Genomic DNA, 22408 nt, shown 5'->3' on the forward strand with positions numbered 1-22408 from the left:
GACGTTAGGAGATGAGATTCAAACTATCAACTCAATAACCTTTATTAATTTTTCAATAGTAGATCAGAACAAAACGCATGAATGAATTAAACGGGGACACATAGCCCAATCTATTTTACTGTAATCTAACCTAACCTAATCTGATCTGATTAATTTTTTTATGGAAACTGATTAAACAACATAGGCTAATTGTATTACGTAGTTCTTCAAGGAAAGGTTCAAAATCCGGGATTGCTTTTAACTCAGTTTATTGTTAAAGTCTGCATGTTTCGGCATGGTAATGGAACGAAAGTCTTGGAATCGTGTTGAACACGTGTGAGAGATAATAACTCTAGCTACTTTCAGCCACGGGCCTCCGCGGGTGTCGCTGAAAATCTCTCACGCTCTCCGGTTCGCGTGCTCAGGTAGAGACCGTCAAGTGGGCGTGGCCTAGTGGGCGTGGCCTAGTGGGCGTGGCCTAGTGGGCGTGGCCTAGTGGGCGTGGCCTAGTGGGCGTGGCCTAGTGGGCGTGGCCTAGTGGGCGTGGCCTAGTGGGCGTGGCCGGGGTGCCATAATGGCTTCGGCTTCATATATCAAAAGGTGCTGCTATCTGTGGCTGGAGCAGCCTCCAATAAGGTCTTGCTCCCCTTGTGGCTATGTATAGTATTTACGGCTTATATGTTTGGTCCTGCTTCATTGGGTCTATGTGTGGGTAGCTTAGATTCTTAAAATACGTAACAATTGTCTTAGATTTTTTACAAAGATCTATTCAAACAAAGACATGTATTCATTACAGAATGCAACATTTTTTAAACTTCATTTCTGTTCGTGGTCATCTCTTGCTCGGTATCGCTCTCACTCTCACTCTCCGGCTGGTTCTCGAAGAAGCTGTCGGCATAGCGGAGCATCTGCTGCACAGCGCTGAGCAGCAGCAGGTCTGTGCTCAGCTCCAGCTCCAGCTCCTCGCTGTAGTTCTTCACCGGCAGCACGCAGCACAGAGGGATGCCCAGGGCCGTGCTGAGCTGCTGGGCCTGAACGGCTCAGAGAGAGAGCGCAGACAAAAAACACCATTAGTTAATTTAGTGTACTTATAGTATCTTTCACTTTCATCCGTTTTTAGTTATTTTTTGATTTTGTTATACTTTATTCATCCCATCTCGGATTAATAAGGCGGAGTATAAAACACAAACAAAGCATAAAATAATGTGTACATCTTCATAAGCGCTTTGGATGTGATGATATGAGATAGTAGCAGTTCCATTAGCGTCCTCTGGGTGGCCTTTATTGGTATTATCACCGTGTGCCTCTTGTGATAAGCATTTCTAAAACAGACTGCCCTGGCGTATTTCTATAGGCCTATCTAATTTAATCGGTTAAATCTGCCTCATTAAAAAGATGGACGAATGTGGAACGCCTTCAGAGTCCGACAGTACCTTCTTGTAGATGTATTCACTGCGGTAAATGTTGGACAAGTTCTCCTTTACAAGGGGACAAGCTTCATCCACTTTGGTCATGAGAAGAAGTTGGGGAATGTCTACAGAGATTCAAACAGATTGTAATGTAATGTACATTTATTTCAATTGGATTGGATTAGAGAGAGGGACAATGAACGGTCCAACTGATTAGAAGTTAGTCTAGCTCACTCATCAGGTTGGTCCTCTTGCGGATGGCGGCCATCTTCTCGATGATCTCGTCGCAGAGCAGTTGGCACATGTCAAACACGTACACCACACAGTGGATCTGCTCCTTCAAGGTGGAAGTCTTCCTGTAGCAGGGGGCGTCCTCCTGTAGGGGTGTGCCGGGACTAAACTACAAGATGTAGAACGCTGTGTTAAAGTACATTAAAGTAAACATAGGAGCCCATTTATGATTGGAATATGTCGCAACAACTCCTAACAACGTTGTGCCTCTGCGTTCCAATACATCATCCCAGCTCCATCTCTCTGAAATATCAATGTCTGTTATTAGTTTACGATTAATAACCCTGCTCATCAAGATTTAAAAGGACCTTCAGATAAACGAGCACTCTTCCCCACCCCATATAAGTGCTCTTTATTTATTTAGGTAGTTTTTCAACTTGTGGCCACTCAAACCTCTGTACAATTAGAGCCACACATTTCCCACATTCATACACACATGCATCCACTGGCAGCGGTGTCAGCCAAGGACACAGCAAACATGGCATGGTGTCGGTTTGCTCAGGGACATCTTGCGCTTTTTTTGCTCCCAGACGAACATTCCAACTCGTTATCATACTAAACATATCCCAGATCCATTTTACACCATGGCATGAAACTTTATGAAGTTTTCTAACATTAATATGAGTTCCCCTAGCCTGACTATGGCCCCCCCAAGTAGCTAGAAATGGCGTAGCAAGGACACCGACGCAGTCGTTTGAGATTCATAATATCGTCTGGATGCGCACACAGCTTTTGGCCATGATAATATATATATTATATGATATAGATATCTATGTATTATGTGATATTATTTAGATATAGAGCTCCTTGACACCCGCCAGAGCACCCAGAGTGTTTGAGAATATTTACAGAACACGGCCAAAGGCTGTGTGCGCCTCGCCATTGCGATACATCCACTGTAAACAGAGCACATGGTACCGTGGCCGCAAGCTGCTCAGGTCCACGCTCCCACTCTCCTCCTTGACCCGCCTCTCTCCTCATTTGCATTAAAGCTACAGACACCGAAACAGCGCGTTTGGGGAAAGCTCAATGTGCGACTGCCTCGTAGGGGCTGTAATTCTGTACCCGGGCTGAATTTTGGGAACGTCTTCAAATACTGTGTTAGAGGCCCACTAATACCTATATTAAAGCATCCATAAAGTACCATGCCATGGGACCTTTAGGTTCTTATGGTCTCTGTAATGAACCTGATAGCGGTCGGCTATGCGGCCCTTGTAGATGTTGTAGAGGTCGTCCACGTTCAGCCCAGCTTCTGGTTGGCTCTCCAGACCCATGGTGTCACACAGAACCAGGGGCAGCTTCTTCCCCCCTCTCCCTGCCTTGATGGGGAAGCTGCGGAACTGTGGAGCGATAAGAAACACGTTGAAGGGAGCAACGAATCTTACCTACAGTCACTTTTCATCTTTCATAGACGGCACAACCCTGCTTTGTGTTTCTTATATAGTAATTCTTTGAGCCCTATTATTCCACACACTGAGTGCTGACGCCTGGCCCCTGGTTAACCCCCTCTCTGGTTCTGACCTGCGTGGTCACACTCTTGCCACACACTCCGCTGATGGCCTGAGAGGTCATGTGGCCTCGGAACAGAGAGTTGATGGAGTTGAAGAAGCTGGACTTCCCGGCGCCCACCGGCCCCACCAGCAGCACTCGGACCTGGGTCACACCGCTGAGCTCAGGCTGGTACTCCTGGATCTTCTTCATCAGTTCCTGTTTCCTCCTGCAGAAAGACGAGGCACAAAAGAGAAAGGTGAAGTAGAAGAAATAACAATCATCAAAAGTTAAATGACAATAAAAACAAAACAATAGATACATTTAAATAAACGAAAGAAAGATGGCAGCACATGAAAGAAAGTCAAAAGATACATCTGGACAACAATTACATCATTAAGAAAGTTGCCAATATGAATAATAATAATTTCATGATATGATGACATAATAAGTGTGATTATTTGTACATACTTAATAGTCCATTCAGTAGCCCTCCATGGCTTGGCCAAGAAGCCCCCAATATCTACAGGAATGAATTAGATTCTTTATGCAACGTCAAGATCGACAGATGATCACCAGGGCGAGGTATTGTTTGAAAGGGTGAACAAAGCACAGGAGAGCAATACGAAAGAAAAAGTACAAAATGTTGAATCATAGAGAGATCTTCTCAATATTAAGAGTTATAAAATCCCTTTTAAGTGGAATCAACTAATTTCTCTGACCAATCAGGCAATCTCTTCCCTGATTGGTTCACAGATCTTGCCTGTTAATCACAGGTGTGTGACTTCAACAATTCTCAATATAGTGCAACATCTCTGGTTCTTTAAGTTAATTTCCCATTCATTTTCTCAATAGATTTTTCAGAAAATCGTTATATGAAAGAGTTTTAAACCTGGAACCAAGCCAATCATCCGTCAGGTTTGTCGTGACCATAATTTGGAAAAGAGAAGAAAAGGAACATTTTCACAATGGTTACAACCCAATTGTTTAGTTTGTTTCTTGCATCTTATAACATTTTTCAATATTATAGGGGTCTTCAATTAAAATTGAACAAGGTCCAGTTACTAAAAATTCCTTCCAAGAAAGGTCCGAACCTACTACGTCCTAATAGCCTTCTTTTGTCAAATACAATCAACACAGCATATTACCTTATAATTTCAGATGTACTTATTTTCAATTTCCAAATAGCTTACTTTTAACCATGAAAAACTAGTAAGACAAAGTAAGTAACGCATATTAACATTTCAAGTAAACAAAACAGGTACATTAGGCCTGCAATACTCTCAGCTCGGATATTTTCCACGCTCTTACTTCTGACTTCTGGGGATACTTTTCCTCTAAGGATCTGTGTTTGGATTCGTAATGCCGCTTAATATTCCCGCTTTTCATCAGCGCCACGGTTTCAACACATAAAAGACAACAAAGGTTTTGTACTGCCTTGCGGGAGAATGAACGGATGATGAATGGACTGACCAAGTATTGGTCAGTCCATTCATCTTTAAAATGTCTGTTTTCGGGGTCAACTTTCCTTATTTTCGAGCAAGCCATTTTCTTATTCCAAATCACTCTTGCGGTAAACCAAAAATTTGATTGGCTATTTTCTGAGTGACGCTTTTACGCCCATGCCGTGACAGACGGAGGGAGGGGGGGAGTTCGGTGAGTGCATGATCTTCGCTCTGTGAAGATCATTGCTTTTTGCTGTTTTTACGCTGCACTACAGACTATTCTGCCTTTCAATTTGTATTTCAGTGAGAAATGATTTTACTAACATAATCATGCTTTGTATAGTGAAATCATTAAAAAAAAAATAATAATATCTATACATTTTTTTTAATTGGTCATGGGTCCGGATAGGAACGTCACTTGGTCCGGACCCGGACCGCGGTCCGCCGTTTGGAGATGCCTGTTATAGTGTCTGTGTGTGAGAGTGTGTGTGTGTGTGTGTGTGTGTGTGTGTGTGTGTGTGTGTGTGTGTGTGTGTGTGTGTGTGTGTGTGTGTGTGTGTGTGTGTGTGTGTGTTTCGCGGGTGCATTAAACGTATGCATTGGAATAATGGGGCGGCTCCAATCAAAGACGTTGTGTTAAAGTTAAGGATGTGGGTAGTGTAGTAGTAGTAGTAGTAGTAGTAGTAGTAGTAGGTTACAAATGACATGACAATTTATTTATTTTTCTAAAAACTAAAGTTAACTTCTTTAACTTACGGCTTCTACAGTAGCATATACCCCCTTTTCACAATATAACAGATTTTTGTAAGTATACCTTGGATGGTTACAACATTACGGCTTTCAACCAGAACCTCTATGGATTAAATGTATGGGATTTTTACTTCCGGAACCACACTGCTCAATGGCGCAGAAATGTAGCGGGAGAGGGTTTCTTTGGGTTGTACATATTTTTTTTTATTTATAAAGCCAGTTATTTCATGGATAAGCATCCTGATGAGATTACCTAGGCCTTTGGATCCATGGAATACCTGGCTTTTAAAAATAAAATCTGCCTGCCTCTATGGGAATTTAACGTAGGGGTTTCTATACTTATGCACCCTGTATTTCAATGGAGATCATATATTTATTTACGAATTGCTGTCCTTATAGGTTGGATTTTTCCTCCTTTGTTTAATTAAGGCAACAAAGATTAATTTTTGTGTTCCTCTTTTTAGTCAACTTTTGCATGGGTGCCTAAATTTATGCCTACCATGTATGTGTCTTGTGTGTGTTACTGATCAGCCGCTAACTGTTGCTATTCCTATAGCTTCTCTGAAGTCCGTCCAGTGCTTTGGTTTAGTTTATAGACACTGGGGAGAAGCAGGCCCAGAGACCGCTCACCTTCCACTCTGTACGCCTCCAACTCTGTGAGGTACAGGTCGTCTCCGTGCATGTCCACCGGCTTGAAGGTGTAGGCTTGCCCTGGGTAGGACGCCACGGCGGCTGCATCTTGTAGCAGGAACTTCAGCGCCCCGAAGTCTGGCCCCGCTGCCCCGTCGGTGAAGCCGTACTTGCCGTCGTTGCTGGCCACTCGCAGCGGTGCGTTGCCCTTGCCATTGCCGAGGCTGTACAGGAAGGCCTCGCCGTCGCTGACCAGAACCCCGCTCTGGCTGTAGTCCTTCGCGGTGTACGCTCCGAACACGTAGCCAGACTTGTTGTAGGCGGCCAGCAACGTGGGCCCCTGCTTGTCACAGCGTTGGTGGAAGCTGGCGGAGGCGTATCCGTGGACGCTGGCCTTGTACAGCAGGTGGAGACGGACCTGGCCGAACAGAGACAACAGCTTCTTCTCCTGGTCGCTGGACAGGCTGGACTTCACCACGGACATGATGCCTGGAGGGCTGGTGGGAAAAGACGAAAGGCCACCGAATACCGCAGTCATGTGGTTAAAATAGCCTCTTTAAGACATGTTGACAGTGCTGATGCCTGCTTTATTGGCATGGAGTTTGGCTTTTTCTCTGTAGTAATTCTTTAAACAGTGTTGCAAATTTTAAATTCAGTTAAAAAAACCTTGCATGTGCACATACTCAGAGAGAGACACTCGATCTGGAGGGCTGGTGGGGACGGACGAAAGGCCACCGCATAGCGCAGTCATGGTTAGGAATAACTTTTTCCACTCTCGAATAGTGTTGGCTCGTTCGTTCGCGAACCGGTTCGAATGACCGAGTCTATAGGATGAACGAACTGAACCGGTTCGTCTCTCTCGTTCGTTCGGTCGTCTCGTTCACCATTCGATTCACCGGAAACTCGACTGAACGAACGAACGAGTTTCCGGTAGCACTAACTCCACTGAGTCTGACTGACTCAACTGAGAACCGTGCAATGGTGTGCATTCCATGATGCGATTCACCGTTACCGGAAACAAGGCTGAATCGCGAACGAAACTGAAGTCGAGTTTCCGGTGAATCGATTCACCGGAAACTCGACTGAACTGGGAGGAGTCGTTCACGAATCGTATGTTCGTTCAGCCTGGTTTCCGGTAGCGGTAAATCGCATCATGGAATGGACCCCATTGCACGGTTCTCAGCTGAGTCAGTCAGACTCAGTGGAGTTAGTGCTACCGGAAACTCGACTGAACGAACGAACGAACGAACGAACGATTCGTGAACGACTCCTCGTGGCGAACTGAATCACGCGAACTGGGTCACGGAAACGAATCATTGAATCCACCACTACTCTTGAATACTTTATTCTTATGAATGCCTCCCGATGGTCTAGACAAAAATCTTGAAAGACTGCAGTCATCGCGTCATCGACGACTTGACTTTCGTTGGTGCGGGTAAAAGTTCCCATGGTAATGGCGAGCTCCCCCAATCAAAGACGTTGTGGTTTCAAGTGACATCATGAATAGAACGTGTTTTTCTAAAAACAAGATGTTGTCTGTTTAACTTGTTGCTTACACAGAAACAAAAGCCATTGATTCACACTATAACGGCCCGTGGTAAGTATCAGGGGCAATTTTAGGTGTCATGAACATCCGGGACTTAGTCCAATGGGAAATGAAAATGCTCGCGTAGCGCGCGCCAATTTTTTGTGCATGCTTTATTGTGAATGCAATTTTTTTCATAATGCTCAACTTAAATAAACAAAATACGCCATTTATTATAGCTTTAAATAGCTACCTGACTGCTGTGCTGCTTATCCCCAAACATCTAAAGTTCCATTCAAGTTATTTCAAAGTACAATAAATACAAGTGAGACAGATCTTACACATATACAGTATATGTATATATATATATATATTAGTGCTGTCAGTTTAACGCGTTATTAACGGCGTTAACGCAAAACTATTTTAACGGCATTCATTTTTTGATCGTGCGATTAACGCTCTTTTGGCTTGGCAAACGTTGTAGTTTTTTCACCTGCTGTCTAGCAGCAACTAGTCACGTTAGAATAACTACAACATCATACCGGATCTAGCTACACCGGAAACAAAACAACAAGCACGCCGCACAAACTTGTTGGGGCAAGCAAGGATACGGAGCGGGTGAAAAACTACGTAAAAGTGTGTGTGTGTGTTTTTGTGTGTCACTCTGTTCGAGCCTGCACGAGACTTCAATATTGTAATTAGCGGTTACGTCTTTCTGACCAATCACAGTTCAAGGCCCACCTGGGCTGTACCACTTCGGGAGGGGCCGCTCAGTTACTCCCCTCTAGACAAAATCGACTTGGTTGTGACGTTGACAGTTTGTTGCGGCTGTTGAGTGAGCGAGAGGTTGCGGGGGCACAGCTCAAGGCTCGATTCCACCGGAGGCGTACGCGCCGCGGGACGGCTGCGCCGCGGTCACCGCTGCTGATCGCTTCCACTATAATCAATGAGACCATTTCCACCGTGCGCGCCGCGGAACGTTTCAGCAGCGTCCCAGGAGCGGCGTGCCGCGCCACGGCGCTATCTTTCCGTCCAATTCTATTTTTGCCGCGAGCCGCTGCTAAACCGCGTCAATTTCGACAGAGCAGGTCGAGCCGGGCAGGAAGTGAAAAGTAAAAGCCATACAACATCCGGTCAATTTTCTAAATAAAACACAATACTCAGCTCATGTAACTTCACATCAACATCATTACGTCATGACCGGTGGGTCTCAGAGGGTCGGCGGGACTCTCTAAATCGACGCCACTTCGACCTGGGCGGGACTTTACGTCCTACGTCACTCGCTATGGGTTTGCATGTGTGCGCGTAGCCGTTTGTCTCAGGGATCTGTGCACGAACTCCCGTGCACTACTACAGATTACGAGCGTCAGTGTCGTACGCAATGTTGGGTGGGTGACATTCCTACAGTCTGTGATGATAGGCTATATTTCTACAAATGACTTAATATTACGGTACTAGCGATTAACATGACGAAACAACACGAACTAAGCTAACATTAGACTATAGCCATACCAGATAACGCCATAACAGCTAACCCTAACTATTTCTATTAAACTCTGAACCATTTTGCAACAGGCAACTGTGTGTTGGTGCGTCTTATTGCTTCCCACGTCTGCGTCTGCGTCTGCGTCTGCATCTTTCCCACTCCTGGCTAATAGTTTCAGCTTTTGTACTGTATATCAGAAATGATCACCCTGTACCACACTGCTGACTTGTTGATGTTTTGTGAGCACTCACGCATTTCTCTAGGTATCTTAAGTTTCCTACTGGAGTCATCAAAACTTTGGACTTTGTTATTGTAAGAAATATTGTGTTGCAAAAACACTTTGTGTCTTACACTTAGCGTTACCCTAACCTTAACCCCAGTAACATTTCTTCATCATAAACTACAAGTTACGCAAAATGGCATACAAACATCCAGTCCAATATGAAAGAAAAAAGCTAGCTTCATTAAGGAATCGAACCCCTTATCCCCGCACTCATCACCAATATCATTAACCACTCCCTCCTGGCCGGCCATATCCCATCTGCATTAAAAACTGCTGTCATCAGACCAACATTAAAAAAAAACCTACCCTTGATCCAGAAGTCCTCTCCAACTACAGGCCCATCTCAAATCTCCCATTTCTGTCAAAAGTTCTGGAAAAAACAGTTGCAGCACAACTCCAGGATCACCTCATACAACATCACTTGTTTGAAAAATTCCAGTCTGGTTTCCGCTATGGCCACAGTACAGAAACAGCCTTGGTCAGGGTCACAAATGACCTCCTGATGGCAGCAGACACCGGCTCCCCATCTCTCCTCATCCTCCTGGACTTAACAGCTGCTTTTGATACGGTTGACCACAATATTCTCCTTCACCGCCTGCAATACACCATTGGACTATCAGGAAATGTAAAGAACTGGTTCACCTCGTACCTCACTGACAGAACTGAGCACGTTGCCCTGGGCAAAGCAAAATCACACACCAACAACGTCACCTGCGGTGTCCCCCAGGGCTCGGTGTTGGGCCCCACACTGTTCTCACTGTACATGCTCCCCCTGGGTAGTGTCATTAGCAGGCATGGCTTATCTTACCACTGCTATGCTGATGATACACAGCTCTACATCAGGACAACCCCCACTTCTTCTGCCCCTCTGCCAACATCCACACTGACCACCTGCCTGGAGGAGATAGAGGCGTGGATGAAGCTCAACTTCCTACAACTTAACAGCCATAAAACGGAAGCCATCCTTGTTGGCACGCCACATCAGCTCCGCTCCCCCACCATCACCAATATCACCTTCTCTGGCAAAAACGTCCCCCTTTCCACATCCGTCACCAACCTCGGTGTTAAAATGGACCCACAACTTAATTTTGACACCCACATCAAACACCTCTGTAAGACAGCTTTATACCACCTCAGGAACATCGCCAAACTCCGCCAATCACTCACCCTGGCTGATGCAGAGAAGCTCGTCCATGCCTTTGTCTCCTCCAGGTTGGACTACTGCAATGCACTCCTCATTGGGATCCCTGGCAAGAGCATCCAGAGGCTCCAATACATTCAAAACAGTGCTGCCAGGGTCCTGATGAGGGTGCGCAAGCATGACCACATCACCCCCATCCTGAAATCACTGCACTGGCTCCCTGTCTCACTCAGAATTGAGTACAAGGTCTCCCTCCTCACCCACCAGTGCCTTCACGGACTTGCCCCCCTCTACCTTCAGGAACTCCTCACCCCCCCGACAAACTCACGTACACTCCGTTCAGGATCCACTCACACCCTCCAAACCCGACATACGAAGCTGTGCACCATGGGTGATCGGGCCTTTTCTGCTGCTGCCCCTAGACTATGGAACGCCCTCCCTGACCACCTGAGGGCTCCACAGACTACAGCTCTTTTTAAACGGAACCTCAAAACCCATCTCTTTAAAAGAGCATTCAGCTAAACTTTCTTTGAGGTTCCCCCTTTTTTAATAGTTTTTTGGTATTTTTTTCTCTGAAGCACTTTGAGATTCTTGAATATAAAGTGCAGTATAAATAAAATTTATTATTATTATTATTATTAATGAGTTGTTCTCTGACCACTAACCCATCAGGTCTTAGTAGCTACATGCGATTCAAGAGTTAACCACTTGACAATCTTTAAACTTCGGTTGCCTAGAAATTGTAAAGACAGTGATGTGTGTACATTGTGCGAGTATCCGTCACTCGCGATGTGTGTGCAGTCCAAAATGAAAGAAAATACCTTGCATCACTAGGGAATCGAACCCCCAATCATCAGTTGGTCGTTGGTAACTGTAAACAAAGAGATCGCATTTTGTTTAACTGCTAACTGACAAACGGGTTTATGCGTTCACTGAACAAAGATTATGGAAATAAAAGACCACTTTTCCATCAGAAAAATCATCAGAACCGTTATTACCAACCCAGACAAGCCAAAACCTTTCTCACATGCACACCCATCGCGAGTGACGGCTATGCGCAGTGCGCACACATGCACACCCATAGCGAGTGACGTAGGACGTAAAGTCCCGCCCAGGTCGAAGTGGCGTCGATACATGGACATAATAAGCGTCGATAGAGAGTCCCGAGGGTCGGCAACATGGACGACGAGAGACTCATTGTCGAAGTTCAGCAACATGAAGTCATTTATGTACCAAATCATCCTTTTTATAAGGAGAATGTCAGAAAGGACAAAGCGTGGCATTTAATCGCAATAGTTTTGGGAGTGGAAGGTGAGTACATTAGGTTTAGGATTATCGCGTGATCTCGTGATCTCGCGTGAATACGGCTGGCTCGCAAGGCAGCGCTACGCTGCCGTTACGCGCCCGGTAGGAATGGACGCAGGGCAGAGGACGCAGCCGTTCCGCGGCGCGTACGCGTCCGGTGGGATCCCGGTGTCAGGCTGCCGGACGGCGCTGCAAGGAACTTTTATGAACGCACTTATCAGCCGGGAATTCTCCCGAATCTCCTGATTACCACTCCGCCACCGCGCGCGCGCGTGTGTGTGTGTGTGTGTGTGTGTGTGTGTGTGTGTGTGTGTGTGTGTGTGTGTGTGTGTGTGTGTGTGTGTGTGTGTGTGTGTGTGTGTGTGTGTGTGTGTGTGTGTGTGTGTGTGTGTGTGTGTGTGTGTAAGTAGGCGTTATTTGATAGCCTATGTCTATAGGCCTATGTACGGTAGGAATATTCATCTCTTCTTACATCCATCTTACCAAATATATTTTAAGGACTAGGCTTTATTTTGAGATGTCCCTGGAATCCCCATGTTTTTTTCTAAATGACTAATTACAATTAATGACTAGAATCATCACTTCTAGACCTAATTTAAATAATAATTTCTTTTTGTCTTCATCTTTCGGAATTCTGAGAGTAGACCGAGAGCAGTGATGATGCTCTCAACAAAATGGGTGCGCCCGTGAAGAGATTTATTTTCTATGTATTAGTACCACGTTGGTCATTGTAATGTCGATTTTAAATGCTCTTACACACTTGATTACATTGATACTTTATTCCAGTCACCAATTTATACATTGCATGATCTTGCTGTGCAGTGCATGCAATACAATGTAAAGTTGTGTTGTTTGTTTTCGAGCTGGTTTGCTAAATAGGCTAATGTAGCTAACAATAAACAACGACTAGCCAATTTCATGACACAATCACAAAGACGAACAGGAACGCTATGCTCCGAGACCGGAAATAACGTCACAACTCTGAAGGCTGGCGTCCGAGGATTAACGGCTAAAAATGCCTTTCATGATCGGATTAGGGTTAAAATAGAAATTGAAAGTTAATGTAATTTGTCGCCCCTCGTGTACACAACTAAATGCAAAGTATCAAATAACCTTCTATTGTAGGCTGTTGTATTATTCATCATCGTTGATATTTGCCGTCATTCTATCCCAACCAAAATCCCAATAGGCCTACCTGAAACTGATGTGGTTGCTTTAAGATAGTTATTCTCCAAGGTATGACAAGTTGCGTCTGCTGTCTTCTTCCTCGGATCAGTGAATACTAAGAAGCAATGTTTATGTTATTTTTACTCTAGCTCTATAGTTATAGGGATAGCCGTCTGGTTCCCCAGCTGCTATATCCTCCAACTGCTGAAAGAATAGATATGAGTGCAGGCGTGGCAAATATTGGTGAGGCCAACGCTGATTAGTGCATTGTTGAAACTCGTCCTCCCTTTTCTTTCAGCCATCTACTCTGCTCCTCCTCCCCAGAGGAGGCAGACATTGCCAGAACAACGGGGTGCGGAGTGGATTGTTTTATGTCAAATCACTCGACAAAAGACTGAGGAATTTATGGTAAGCTCTTCAGACAATTTATGGTAAGCTCTTCAGACAACATATCAACAGATCGTTATCAAGCAACATGACATTTAGAAGAATCTGTGAAAAGAAAAATGTGTATGATGAAACCAACACATCTTTTTCCAAATGTCTAAAAGTAGGTGTCTCGCTCTGATGTACAATTAAAATGGATACATAACTAAATAATTTGTCATATTTAAACGATTATTTTTAGTGGGACTGCCAGTGTGGAGGCTTTTAGGGTTGATTTATTTTCATAGTTGTCTAGTTACCGTTAAGCAACGACAGGCAAATTCAACCACATAGTTCTAATGCAAACCATAAACTGGAGGCGTGAATGTGGGTCACGTTCTTCCTGAGAGGTGAAACGGGAAGGCCTACCATTGTATCTTGCATGTTTTATCTTGTTCCACAAGGCCGGTCTGAGTGCATGTTGAGAGACATCAGGCTAGGTGTGGAACTGATTGACATTTCAGTCTGGGCGCCTCTGACAAAGTGAATTTGTGTGAAGAGATTAAAGATTGTGTCACCATCTGTTTCTGAGCTGTGTTAGCATATTCCCATAATCATTGAACACATCTCCCATAAGGGATATTATATTGATAGCATTGATTGATTTGTTAGTTATAATAAAACGGCTAAACAATCATGTTATTATAATGCATCGACTGCCTGACTTGTGATATCTATAGGGAAGAACAATCAACTGATAATCTGGTAAAAAAAGAAATAAAAAAGGCACCGGTCAGGCCAGCAGAGGGCGTCAACAACCAAATCCCTTTTGCAGATTCAACCCATGAAAACTGGATTGTCATTTGTGATGCTTTCATTGTTTCAACCAGGCGCGTGCCGTCCATATGGGCAGGTGGGGCAGCGAACTCCCTGCAAAAGCATGCTCCCAAAAAAAATAGTTCCTCAGTAAATCATTGCTCCAAGTTTATTTTTAATAATATGATTGTCACATTAACTAGCTATAGTTTCTGTAGGCTTTCCGACTATTTTTGGTCTGTTGATATGAAATTGATGGTGGCGATTCTAGTTGAGTTTAACGAGTCATGCAATGTGGGGCAGGGGAGCTCAACGACCGCGTCCCTCCGTATGTTTCTCGCATAACCCTGCAGGCTGCAATAAGAATTGCAATCCGCGCTATTGAGAGATTTGCACACATCGTCGGGCCAAGTTCCAAATCGAAGGTCTGCTTGATTGATGACTTGTATTTCTACGTTTCATGTATTTGCAATGCACTCGCTAAGCCTGTTGTTAAATTGTTGTTAGATTGTTAAAATAAAATATGGAAGAAATAACTTCCCTATAATGTCGAATTTGTACCTCAAAATATACATGTTAAAAATATATATAAATTGTGGGTGTGGTCATACGCCAGTAGTTTCTGCCCCACCGAAATGAAGGGGCACCGCACGCTACTGGTTTCAACCATCACCACTAGGCCTACATGCTGCAAAGAATATTGTTCCTGTTATTGATAAGGGCCTTCTTTACTCGCGTGACATTTTTACGCATGTCAACATTTACGCACGTATCGGTGTGTCCAGTGGCGCTTCTGCATTGAAATATACCCGGGTTGAGACCCTTCGGGGACTGGTGGCACAAACAGCCACCCAGCACGTCGATCAGAAGTCTAATCGACGTTGGTCACGGAGGTCAATACGACGTCTTGATATGAACGATTTTCTGACGTTGGTCTCCGACCCACGTCTTTTCAACGGCTCATAGACTAAATCAATCCACGTTGTATCAACGACATTATTTCAACCTACATGAAATTAACTTTTAAGTCAAGTCACTAAATTACGGTGGTGCATTGCATTCACATCACAAAAGAAAATCACGTTATCTCGTAATTATGACATAAAGATCTCATAATTATGAGAAAATATCTCATAGTTACAAGATCTTTATGTCCTAATTACGAGATAATGATCTCATAATTACGAGATATTGATCTCGTAATTATGAGATCATTATCTCGTAATTATGACAAAGATTTCGCAATTATGAGATAATGATCTCATAATTATGACATAAAGATCTCGTAATTATGAGATATTTTCTCATAATTATGAGAACTTTTTTTTGTGTGTGATGTGAATGCAATGCGCCACCGCACAACCTATATCTATCTAAATACAAAAAAAATGTAAAAATAAAAGAAATCGGGTTGTCACATTAATACCATCCAATCAGTTAGGCAAATTACAAGCCAGTAATTATGAAATTATCCAATCATTTATTATTTGGAATGTGCAAGAGGTTGGAAATGTCCTTGTTTGAGGTAGGAGATTATCTTGTCAAGTCACCACCATAGTACTGAAATATTTCACAGGTCAGAGAACATAGGCCTATAAAAATTTAAAGTTGAGAAAAAAACTGTAAAACAGAAAAAAAATGAAAAAAGCAAACTCAAGTGTGCTATCAAAGCTTGTGAAGTCAAGTCCTTGTGCTGTCCTTGTGTGAGCAAAGAAGTATAACCTTAGCCACTGTAGCTAGTGGTTTCTCCTCAGTTGATGCCTTTAAGCACAACTAACCTCTCAAACAGTGTTTCATTCAGACAACGCCTATGGGGCCTGTTAATCAGTCCAGCAAAGGAAATTAAACGCTCTACTGGAGCAGAAGACGGAATGATGGTATTGAACCTTACAAAAAGGTTTTTTTATGAGGGGGTACTGGTCCAAGGATGGTCCGTCCTTTCGTCCTCTAAAACATGCAGTGCTCAGCCTTGCTGTCAGTCGGCTTCTGGATAACATAGATGGCATGGATTCAGATTTACATTTCGACATTCACATCAAATCAGTTGCAAAATCTGCATATTATCACCTTAAAAATGTAGCAAGACTTAGAGGGCTCATTTCCACCGAAGACTTACAAAAACTTGTACATGCCTTTATCACTACTTAGCTTGATAACTGCAATGGTCTCCTTACAGGTCTCCCAAAACAAACTCTAAGGAAGCTTCAGCTTGTTTAGAATGCTGCTGCTAGAGTTCTAACAAAGACCAAAATTTTAACATATTACACCAATTCTTAAATCATTACATTGGCTTCCTGTTGGTCAGAGAATTGATTTTAAAATCATGTTGCTAACCTATAAATCCGTAGGCCTACATGGTTTAGGTCCAAAATATTTAACTGATATGCTTCCACTGCATAAGCCTTCTAGACCACTAAGATCTTCTGAGACCAATCTGTTAATTATCCCCAGAGTAAACACGAAACATGGGAAAGCAGGATTTAGTTACTATGCAACAATTGCTGGAATAAACTCCCTGAGGATTTAAGACTTGCCCCAACTCTTAGCACCTTTATAACAAGACTGAAGACTTTTATGTTTGCTTTAGCTTTCTGCTAAATCTTAAATACATTGCATTTTCTAAAAAGCTAAAAATTATATTCAGGGCTAATTAAATAATATCAGGCGCTTTAGCCCCGAATTTAACAGCCTTGTGACGTCACTGAGTATAAGTACACGGGACACTGCCTAAGTATGAGTATAAGTAACCAGGATACTGGCTCAGTATGAGTATGAGTACGAGTACAAAGGATACTGGCTCAGTATGAATAGCCTATATGTACACAGGATACTGGCTCAGTATGAGTATAAGTACACAGGTTACTGGCTCAGTATGAGTATAAGTACACAGGTTACTGCTGAGTATAAGTACACAGGATACAGGCTAAGTATGAGCTGGAGTGGGGGGCGTTGGAGGCCCTTTGTGGCCCCCTGCCATCCGTCGGACCCCGTCCTCCGCCACCTGACGTCCAGCCCGTCGATGGGAACGCCGTCGACGGCAGGGGTGTTTCTAGGTTTCATAAACATCCGGGGCTTAGGAAAAGGAAAATGGCTAAATTGGCTCAATGCTTTATTTTGCATGAACATTTTTTCATAATGCTTCACCTAAATAAACAATACACTACCTGACTGCTGTGCTGCTTATCCCCAAATGTCTAAAGTTCCATTCAAGTTATTTCAGAGTAAAATGAATACAAGTGAGACAGACTTTACACACATATATCTGACTGGGGATAGGATAGGTTAATTCACTTGTGGTAAAAAGGTTATGTTTTTAAACTGTTTATTCTCTTGCCAGAAGGACTATCTAGACCAGGCTACTTATAAATAATTATATATTTTTTTACTTTTCACCCAAAAATTATATTCGGGGCTAATTAAACACAGGGTCTGTGATTACGATGCCTGGGTTCAGGGCCAAATCGACCAGGTATACACGCGTCCTGCCGTCCTAGCTCAGACGTCGTTCACACAATACATTCATGAACCAAAATCTGACCGCAGCTGACCTCAGATCTGGTGAACTGGGCTTTTATTTCTTTCACTTCATATGTTTCGACCAATCCTGTTCCCGGAGGCAGTTATTTGCAGACAAACTAGACCAGCACATGAACATTTTAAAATGTATATACACACATTCCTGTATAATTAAGGTGTATGACAGCTCCCTCTGCTGGACAACAGTCTCACACCAAACTACATTTTCCGTTTGAACCAACGTAGCTATAGTACATTGATGTGAGACGGGTTGGTGGATTGAACGTGTCGTACTAGCAGAGAATGGCCTGCAGGGTAGTATGTACATTGTTCAATACATGAATAGGCTTACTTTTGTAGTAATATGGAGGTTTCATATTTTTACAAAATGGATTATGTGGACATTGCTGAATAAAAATTATTTATATTAAATGTATTGCAGGAGTTTAGCTTGACATTAACCAAGTTAAAGGACAATTAAATGAACCGCACCAAACATGTAGAAGTCAATGTGGGATTTTAATATATAAACAAAAACACTTGACAGAAGTTTAATACAATTTTGTAAAGGAAAGCAGAGGAAAACATTTTCCCGAATGAATCTTTTCAAAATGTCACCACCATTCCGAAAGGAAGTGAAGAGGTTTGTGTAAAAGCAGTCCTCCCTGACCAGCTCTGTCCCTAACTCTAAACCCTGACTCTCAACCCTAACGCTGAACCCTCTGAGGGCAGGAAGATGCACCTTCAGTGTAAAGGTTTGAACCACAGAGAAGGAAGAAAAGAGGAAGCAGTAGAGAGTAGTGAAGTAGTGAGGTTAGTGACAGACGTGAGGGAAAGGCGTGTGGAAGCACACGGTTACATGTGGGGTCAAGAAGATCACTCCCACTGGAGGTCATTGATCCATCAGCCTCAGACTGCTGAGCTCAGCAGGTCATCTGGAGGACGAGGCGCAGATGAACTGAGGAGACGGGACCAGCAGGATGTCAGGATCAGGGCGGGTTCAGCTCAGGTGTGTCTACCCCCGACCCAACAGGATCAGGTGAGGTTCAGCTCAGGTGTGTCTGCCCGGACCAAACAAGGACATTGATTAGGTTCAATATTCAAAAGATGCAACATTATCTGAACCAAAGATAAGTCATTAAGGAACAGGCAGGCTTTAGGGCGCCTTGCTCAAGGACGCATCACTGTATTCTGAGGACTTGAACCCGGCAACATTGGTTTGAGAGTTTAACCCCAACCCCCTACCTAGTCCACTATGTCCAAATAACGCAAACTTACGAGGAATCCTTGATGGTAGAGTCCTGTTTGTCCTCAGGATTTGCCTTCCAGATGTACGGCTTCTCCATCAGTCCTCCAGATTCCTGGTCTGGTTACAAACGTAATTTGTCTCTAATGTAAGGTAACAAACAGTACTAATTTGTCTCTAATATCAGGTAACAAATACAGGAGTAGTTGGACTCTAATGCAAGGTAACAAACACTGGACAAACTAATCCTGCGTTACAACAAGTCCACTCTGTTTATTTTATGCAAACTTACGAGGATCCTGGTTGGTAGAGTGATGTTGTCCTCCAGAGTCTTGGCTCCTCCATCAGCTCACCTCAGCCAGAGTCCTGGTCTGGAACAAACAGCGCGAGACTGGCCCCAACGTCGAAATGTCACCACCATTCCGAAAGGAAGTGAAGAGGTTTGTGTAAAAGCAGTCCTCCCTGACCAGCTCTGTCCCTGACTCTGTCCCTGACTCTCAACCCTAACGCTAAACCCTCTGAGGGCAGGAAGATGCACCTTCAGTGTAAAGGTTCGAACCACAGAGAAGGAAGAAAAGAGGAAGCAGTAGAGAGTAGTGAAGTAGTGAGGTTAGTGACAGACGTGAGGGAAAGGCGTGTGGAAGCACACGGTTACATGTGGGGTCAAGAAGATCACTCCCACTGGAGGTCATTGATCCATCAGCCTCAGACTGCTGAGCTCAGCAGGTCAACTGGAGGACAAGGCGCAGATGAACTGAGGAGACGGGACCAGCAGGATGTCAGGATCAGGGCGGGTTCAGCTCAGGTGTGTCTACCCCCGACCAAACAGGATCAGGTGAGGTTCAGCTCAGGTGTGTCTGCCCGGACCAAACAAGGACATTGATTAGGTTAAATATTCAAAAGATGCAACATTATCTGAACCAAAGATAAGTCATCAAGGAACAGGCAGGCTTTAGGGCGCCTTGCTCAAGGACGCATCACTGTATTCTGAGGACTTGAACCCGGCAACATTGGTTTGAGAGTTGAACCCCAACCCCCTACCTAGTCCACTATGTCCAGATAATGCAAACTTACGAGGAATCCTTGATGGTAGAGTCCTGTTTGTCCTCAGGATTTGCCTTCCAGATGTACGGCTTCTCCATCAGTCCTCCAGATTCCTGGTCTGGTTACAAACGTAATTTGTCTCTAATGTAAGGTAACAAACACAGTACTAATTTGTCTCTAATATCAGGTAACAAACACAGGACTAGTTGGGCTCTAATGCAAGGTACAAACACTGGACAAACTAATCCTGCGTTACAACAAGTCCACTCTGTTTATTTTATGCAAACTTAGGAGGATCCTGGTTGGTGGAGTGATGTTGTCCTCCAGTCTTGGCTCCTCCATCAGCTCACCTCAGCCAGAGTCCTGGTCTGGAACAAACAGCGCGAGACTGGCCCCAACGTCTGGTAACAAACATGCAATTTGTCTTATTTTTAAGCCCTTTATTTCCACTTTGTTAGGTTAATACAAACTTACAATCCTTGTTGGTAGAGTGATGGTCATCCTCCAGATTCACGGCTCCCCTACCAGCTTGCCTCCGCACCAGCAACACGTTCTAGTAAGAAAACACAGCGGTAGTTGGTTAACGCATGTCAAAGGAACAGCTGTATTTTGCCGTTAAAGTCAACCATGTAAGTAAACACAAACTTACGAGGAATCCAGCAGCTCTCCTCAGACAGAGTCCTGGTCTGGAACAAACAGCGGAAGTCTTGCTTCAACATGTGGTAAAACAGATGTAGTCGTCTGGTATATATGGTACAAACGCTGGTAGTTTGTGAGAGCAGTATTCTACGAGAAGTGGCAGTGAGTGTGATGATCACTTCAGAGTCAAGCTCCATCTACCCCATGAGACGTCCTTCACCAGGCAGGGCCTCCACCAGCTCCTCCACCAGGCAGGGCCCTCAGCACGACTCCATCAGCACGGCTCCTCCATCAGCTCCTTCAGCCCGGCTCCTCCATCAGCTCGGCTCCTCCATCAGCTCGGCTCCTCCATCAGCTCGGCTCCTCCATCAGCTCCTTCAGCACGGCTCCTCCATCAGCTCCATCAGCTCGGCTCCTCCATCAGCACGGCTCCTCCATCAGCTCGGCTCCTCCATCAGCTCGGCTCCCCCAGACATAGTTTCCTGGTCTGGTTACAAACACAGTTGGTCTCAGCAGTAAATCACCTGGGGACGCAACACACCCCACCACGTACATCTGAGGTTCACTTGTAAAAGTGAAGACAAAGTTAAACATATTTAAACACTTAAATTAGACAACGTCTGCAGATTGTCGCGTTCAGCAATTCATCCACTACGGTCGTAGCAGCACTAGTAACAATAATGGCTTATATGACCCTTACATAACCCCCGTATGAATTAACTCAAATCACAGCTTGGCACAGATTTAAAGTCATAAGATGAGCAAAACCAGACCTAAACTACTGTGGATTTTAGTGTTTCAGATGAGCTTGTGATGGTTACCCTCTGGTCCGGTGCTGCAGGCCCCTGGTCTCCAGCCTCAGTCTCCGGTCCATCCTGGCACCACAAGCCTCCGGTCCCCAGCCTCACCTTTCAGATACAGCAGCAGATTTATATCAGCATTTGCCCAACAATAAACTTAATGGACTCATCCGAAACAGAGTTACAATTAATTTAACTATTATTTTACAACTCAAGGCTAGAAAAGACTTGAGACCAGACATGAGTATCCCGTTCTGGGAATGAAGACAGCAGTCCACAAGTTTAAAGAAGTGGTTCAGGCCATGCATTAAAACTGACGTGGGCAGACTCTACTCACACCAGAGCACTGACCTGTTCTGGAGGACTTCTGACAGGAGGTGGAGGTCTGGGTCTGGGTGAGGAGGTGGAGGTCTTGCTCTGGGTGAGGAGGCAGACACCTTGGGACAAACTACATGTTACCTTTTTAACCTTGTGCGGTTCTAGAGTATCTTCTACTGTAACATGTGGGAAGGACGGCCATTATTTTAGCTTTGAAATTATCTAGTGTGTAACTCTGAACCAAAGTCGTTGTTTAACGTCATTCCATTAGGTAGGGTTTAACTTCTGTTGCAATTAATGACAGCAGATATTTAGAACGTACAAAAGCTGAAGTAACAAAGAACACTAAGCAGTATCGATATTAAATAAAAATATACTCAAGCCATATTCGGGTGCTTTGTTCCGTTGAAGAAATGTAAAATTGTCTTCCACGTTGAAATGATTTTCAGCCTTCACTGATGTCAAAAATGGGCCCGCAAGTAGAACGCCGGTTTGTACGCAGCGAGAGTCCCGTCACGTCATCGTGGTTAAAAGTACGCCGCAACCATCGGAAATTATCAACATATTGTACGACGTACGTGTCAGTGTGTATTTAAAATCCAACTTAAAGTCGTTTAAGATAAGGGAACAATTCGCAATGGAAACGACTGAAAAATTGTTTCCGTTGGCAACGGCTCGAGGTTACGCAAATACAATCCAGAACGTTCCGCCAGATTCCCTCAGGGGACTCCCGTCTAACTAACTGCCAGGTGGTTTCTTATGGT

At 44.1% G+C, this 22408-nt stretch overlaps 1 protein-coding gene and 1 long non-coding RNA gene across 6 annotated transcripts; both read right to left on the reverse strand.

Moving 5' to 3' along the window:
* Nucleotides 1-542: 542 nt before the first annotated feature.
* On the reverse strand, nucleotides 543-13071 carry LOC132458279 (interferon-induced protein 44-like). The gene is made up of 8 exons (XM_060052858.1): nucleotides 12928-13071; nucleotides 5993-6489; nucleotides 3639-3690; nucleotides 3201-3396; nucleotides 2867-3019; nucleotides 1623-1788; nucleotides 1413-1513; nucleotides 543-1010 (listed from the first exon to the last, which is right to left on the reverse strand). The coding sequence occupies exons 2-8, from the start codon at nucleotides 6474-6476 to the stop codon at nucleotides 789-791; spliced, it is 1374 nt and encodes a 457-aa protein (XP_059908841.1). The 5' UTR covers nucleotides 6477-6489; nucleotides 12928-13071; the 3' UTR covers nucleotides 543-788.
* Nucleotides 13072-18097: 5026 nt separating this feature from the next.
* On the reverse strand, nucleotides 18098-21457 carry LOC132458280 (uncharacterized). 5 transcript variants are annotated; one of them, XR_009525879.1, is made up of 8 exons: nucleotides 21348-21457; nucleotides 20728-21013; nucleotides 20537-20573; nucleotides 20358-20440; nucleotides 19499-19700; nucleotides 19136-19214; nucleotides 18876-18963; nucleotides 18098-18658 (listed from the first exon to the last, which is right to left on the reverse strand). It is a non-coding gene; the product is annotated as an uncharacterized LOC132458280 (long non-coding RNA). The 5 variants fall into 5 exon arrangements; XR_009525877.1 differs by lacking the exons at nucleotides 20358-20440; nucleotides 20537-20573; nucleotides 20728-21013; nucleotides 21348-21457 and adding an exon at nucleotides 19918-20028; XR_009525878.1 differs by lacking the exons at nucleotides 20358-20440; nucleotides 20537-20573; nucleotides 20728-21013; nucleotides 21348-21457 and adding an exon at nucleotides 19918-20028 and having other exon boundaries at nucleotides 18876-18986.
* Between the last annotated feature and the right edge of the window lie 951 nt (nucleotides 21458-22408).

The sequence above is a fragment of the Gadus macrocephalus genome, chromosome 5 (genome assembly GCF_031168955.1).
Source record: "Gadus macrocephalus chromosome 5, ASM3116895v1".
NCBI lineage: Eukaryota > Metazoa > Chordata > Actinopteri > Gadiformes > Gadidae > Gadus > Gadus macrocephalus.

Excerpts from the sequence above, each read along its gene's own strand:
- LOC132458279 (XM_060052858.1), bottom strand. The coding sequence starts at position 6,476 with ATGTCCGTGGTGAAGTCCAGCCTGTCCAGCGACCAGGAGAAGAAGCTG. Across the intron at positions 3,691-5,992 it reads GGAGGCGTACAGAGTGGAAG|ATATTGGGGGCTTCTTGGCC; the intron begins GTGAGCGGTCTC and ends TCATTCCTGTAG. Across the intron at positions 1,789-2,866 it reads GCATAGCCGACCGCTATCAG|TTTAGTCCCGGCACACCCCT; the intron begins GTTCATTACAGA and ends TACATCTTGTAG.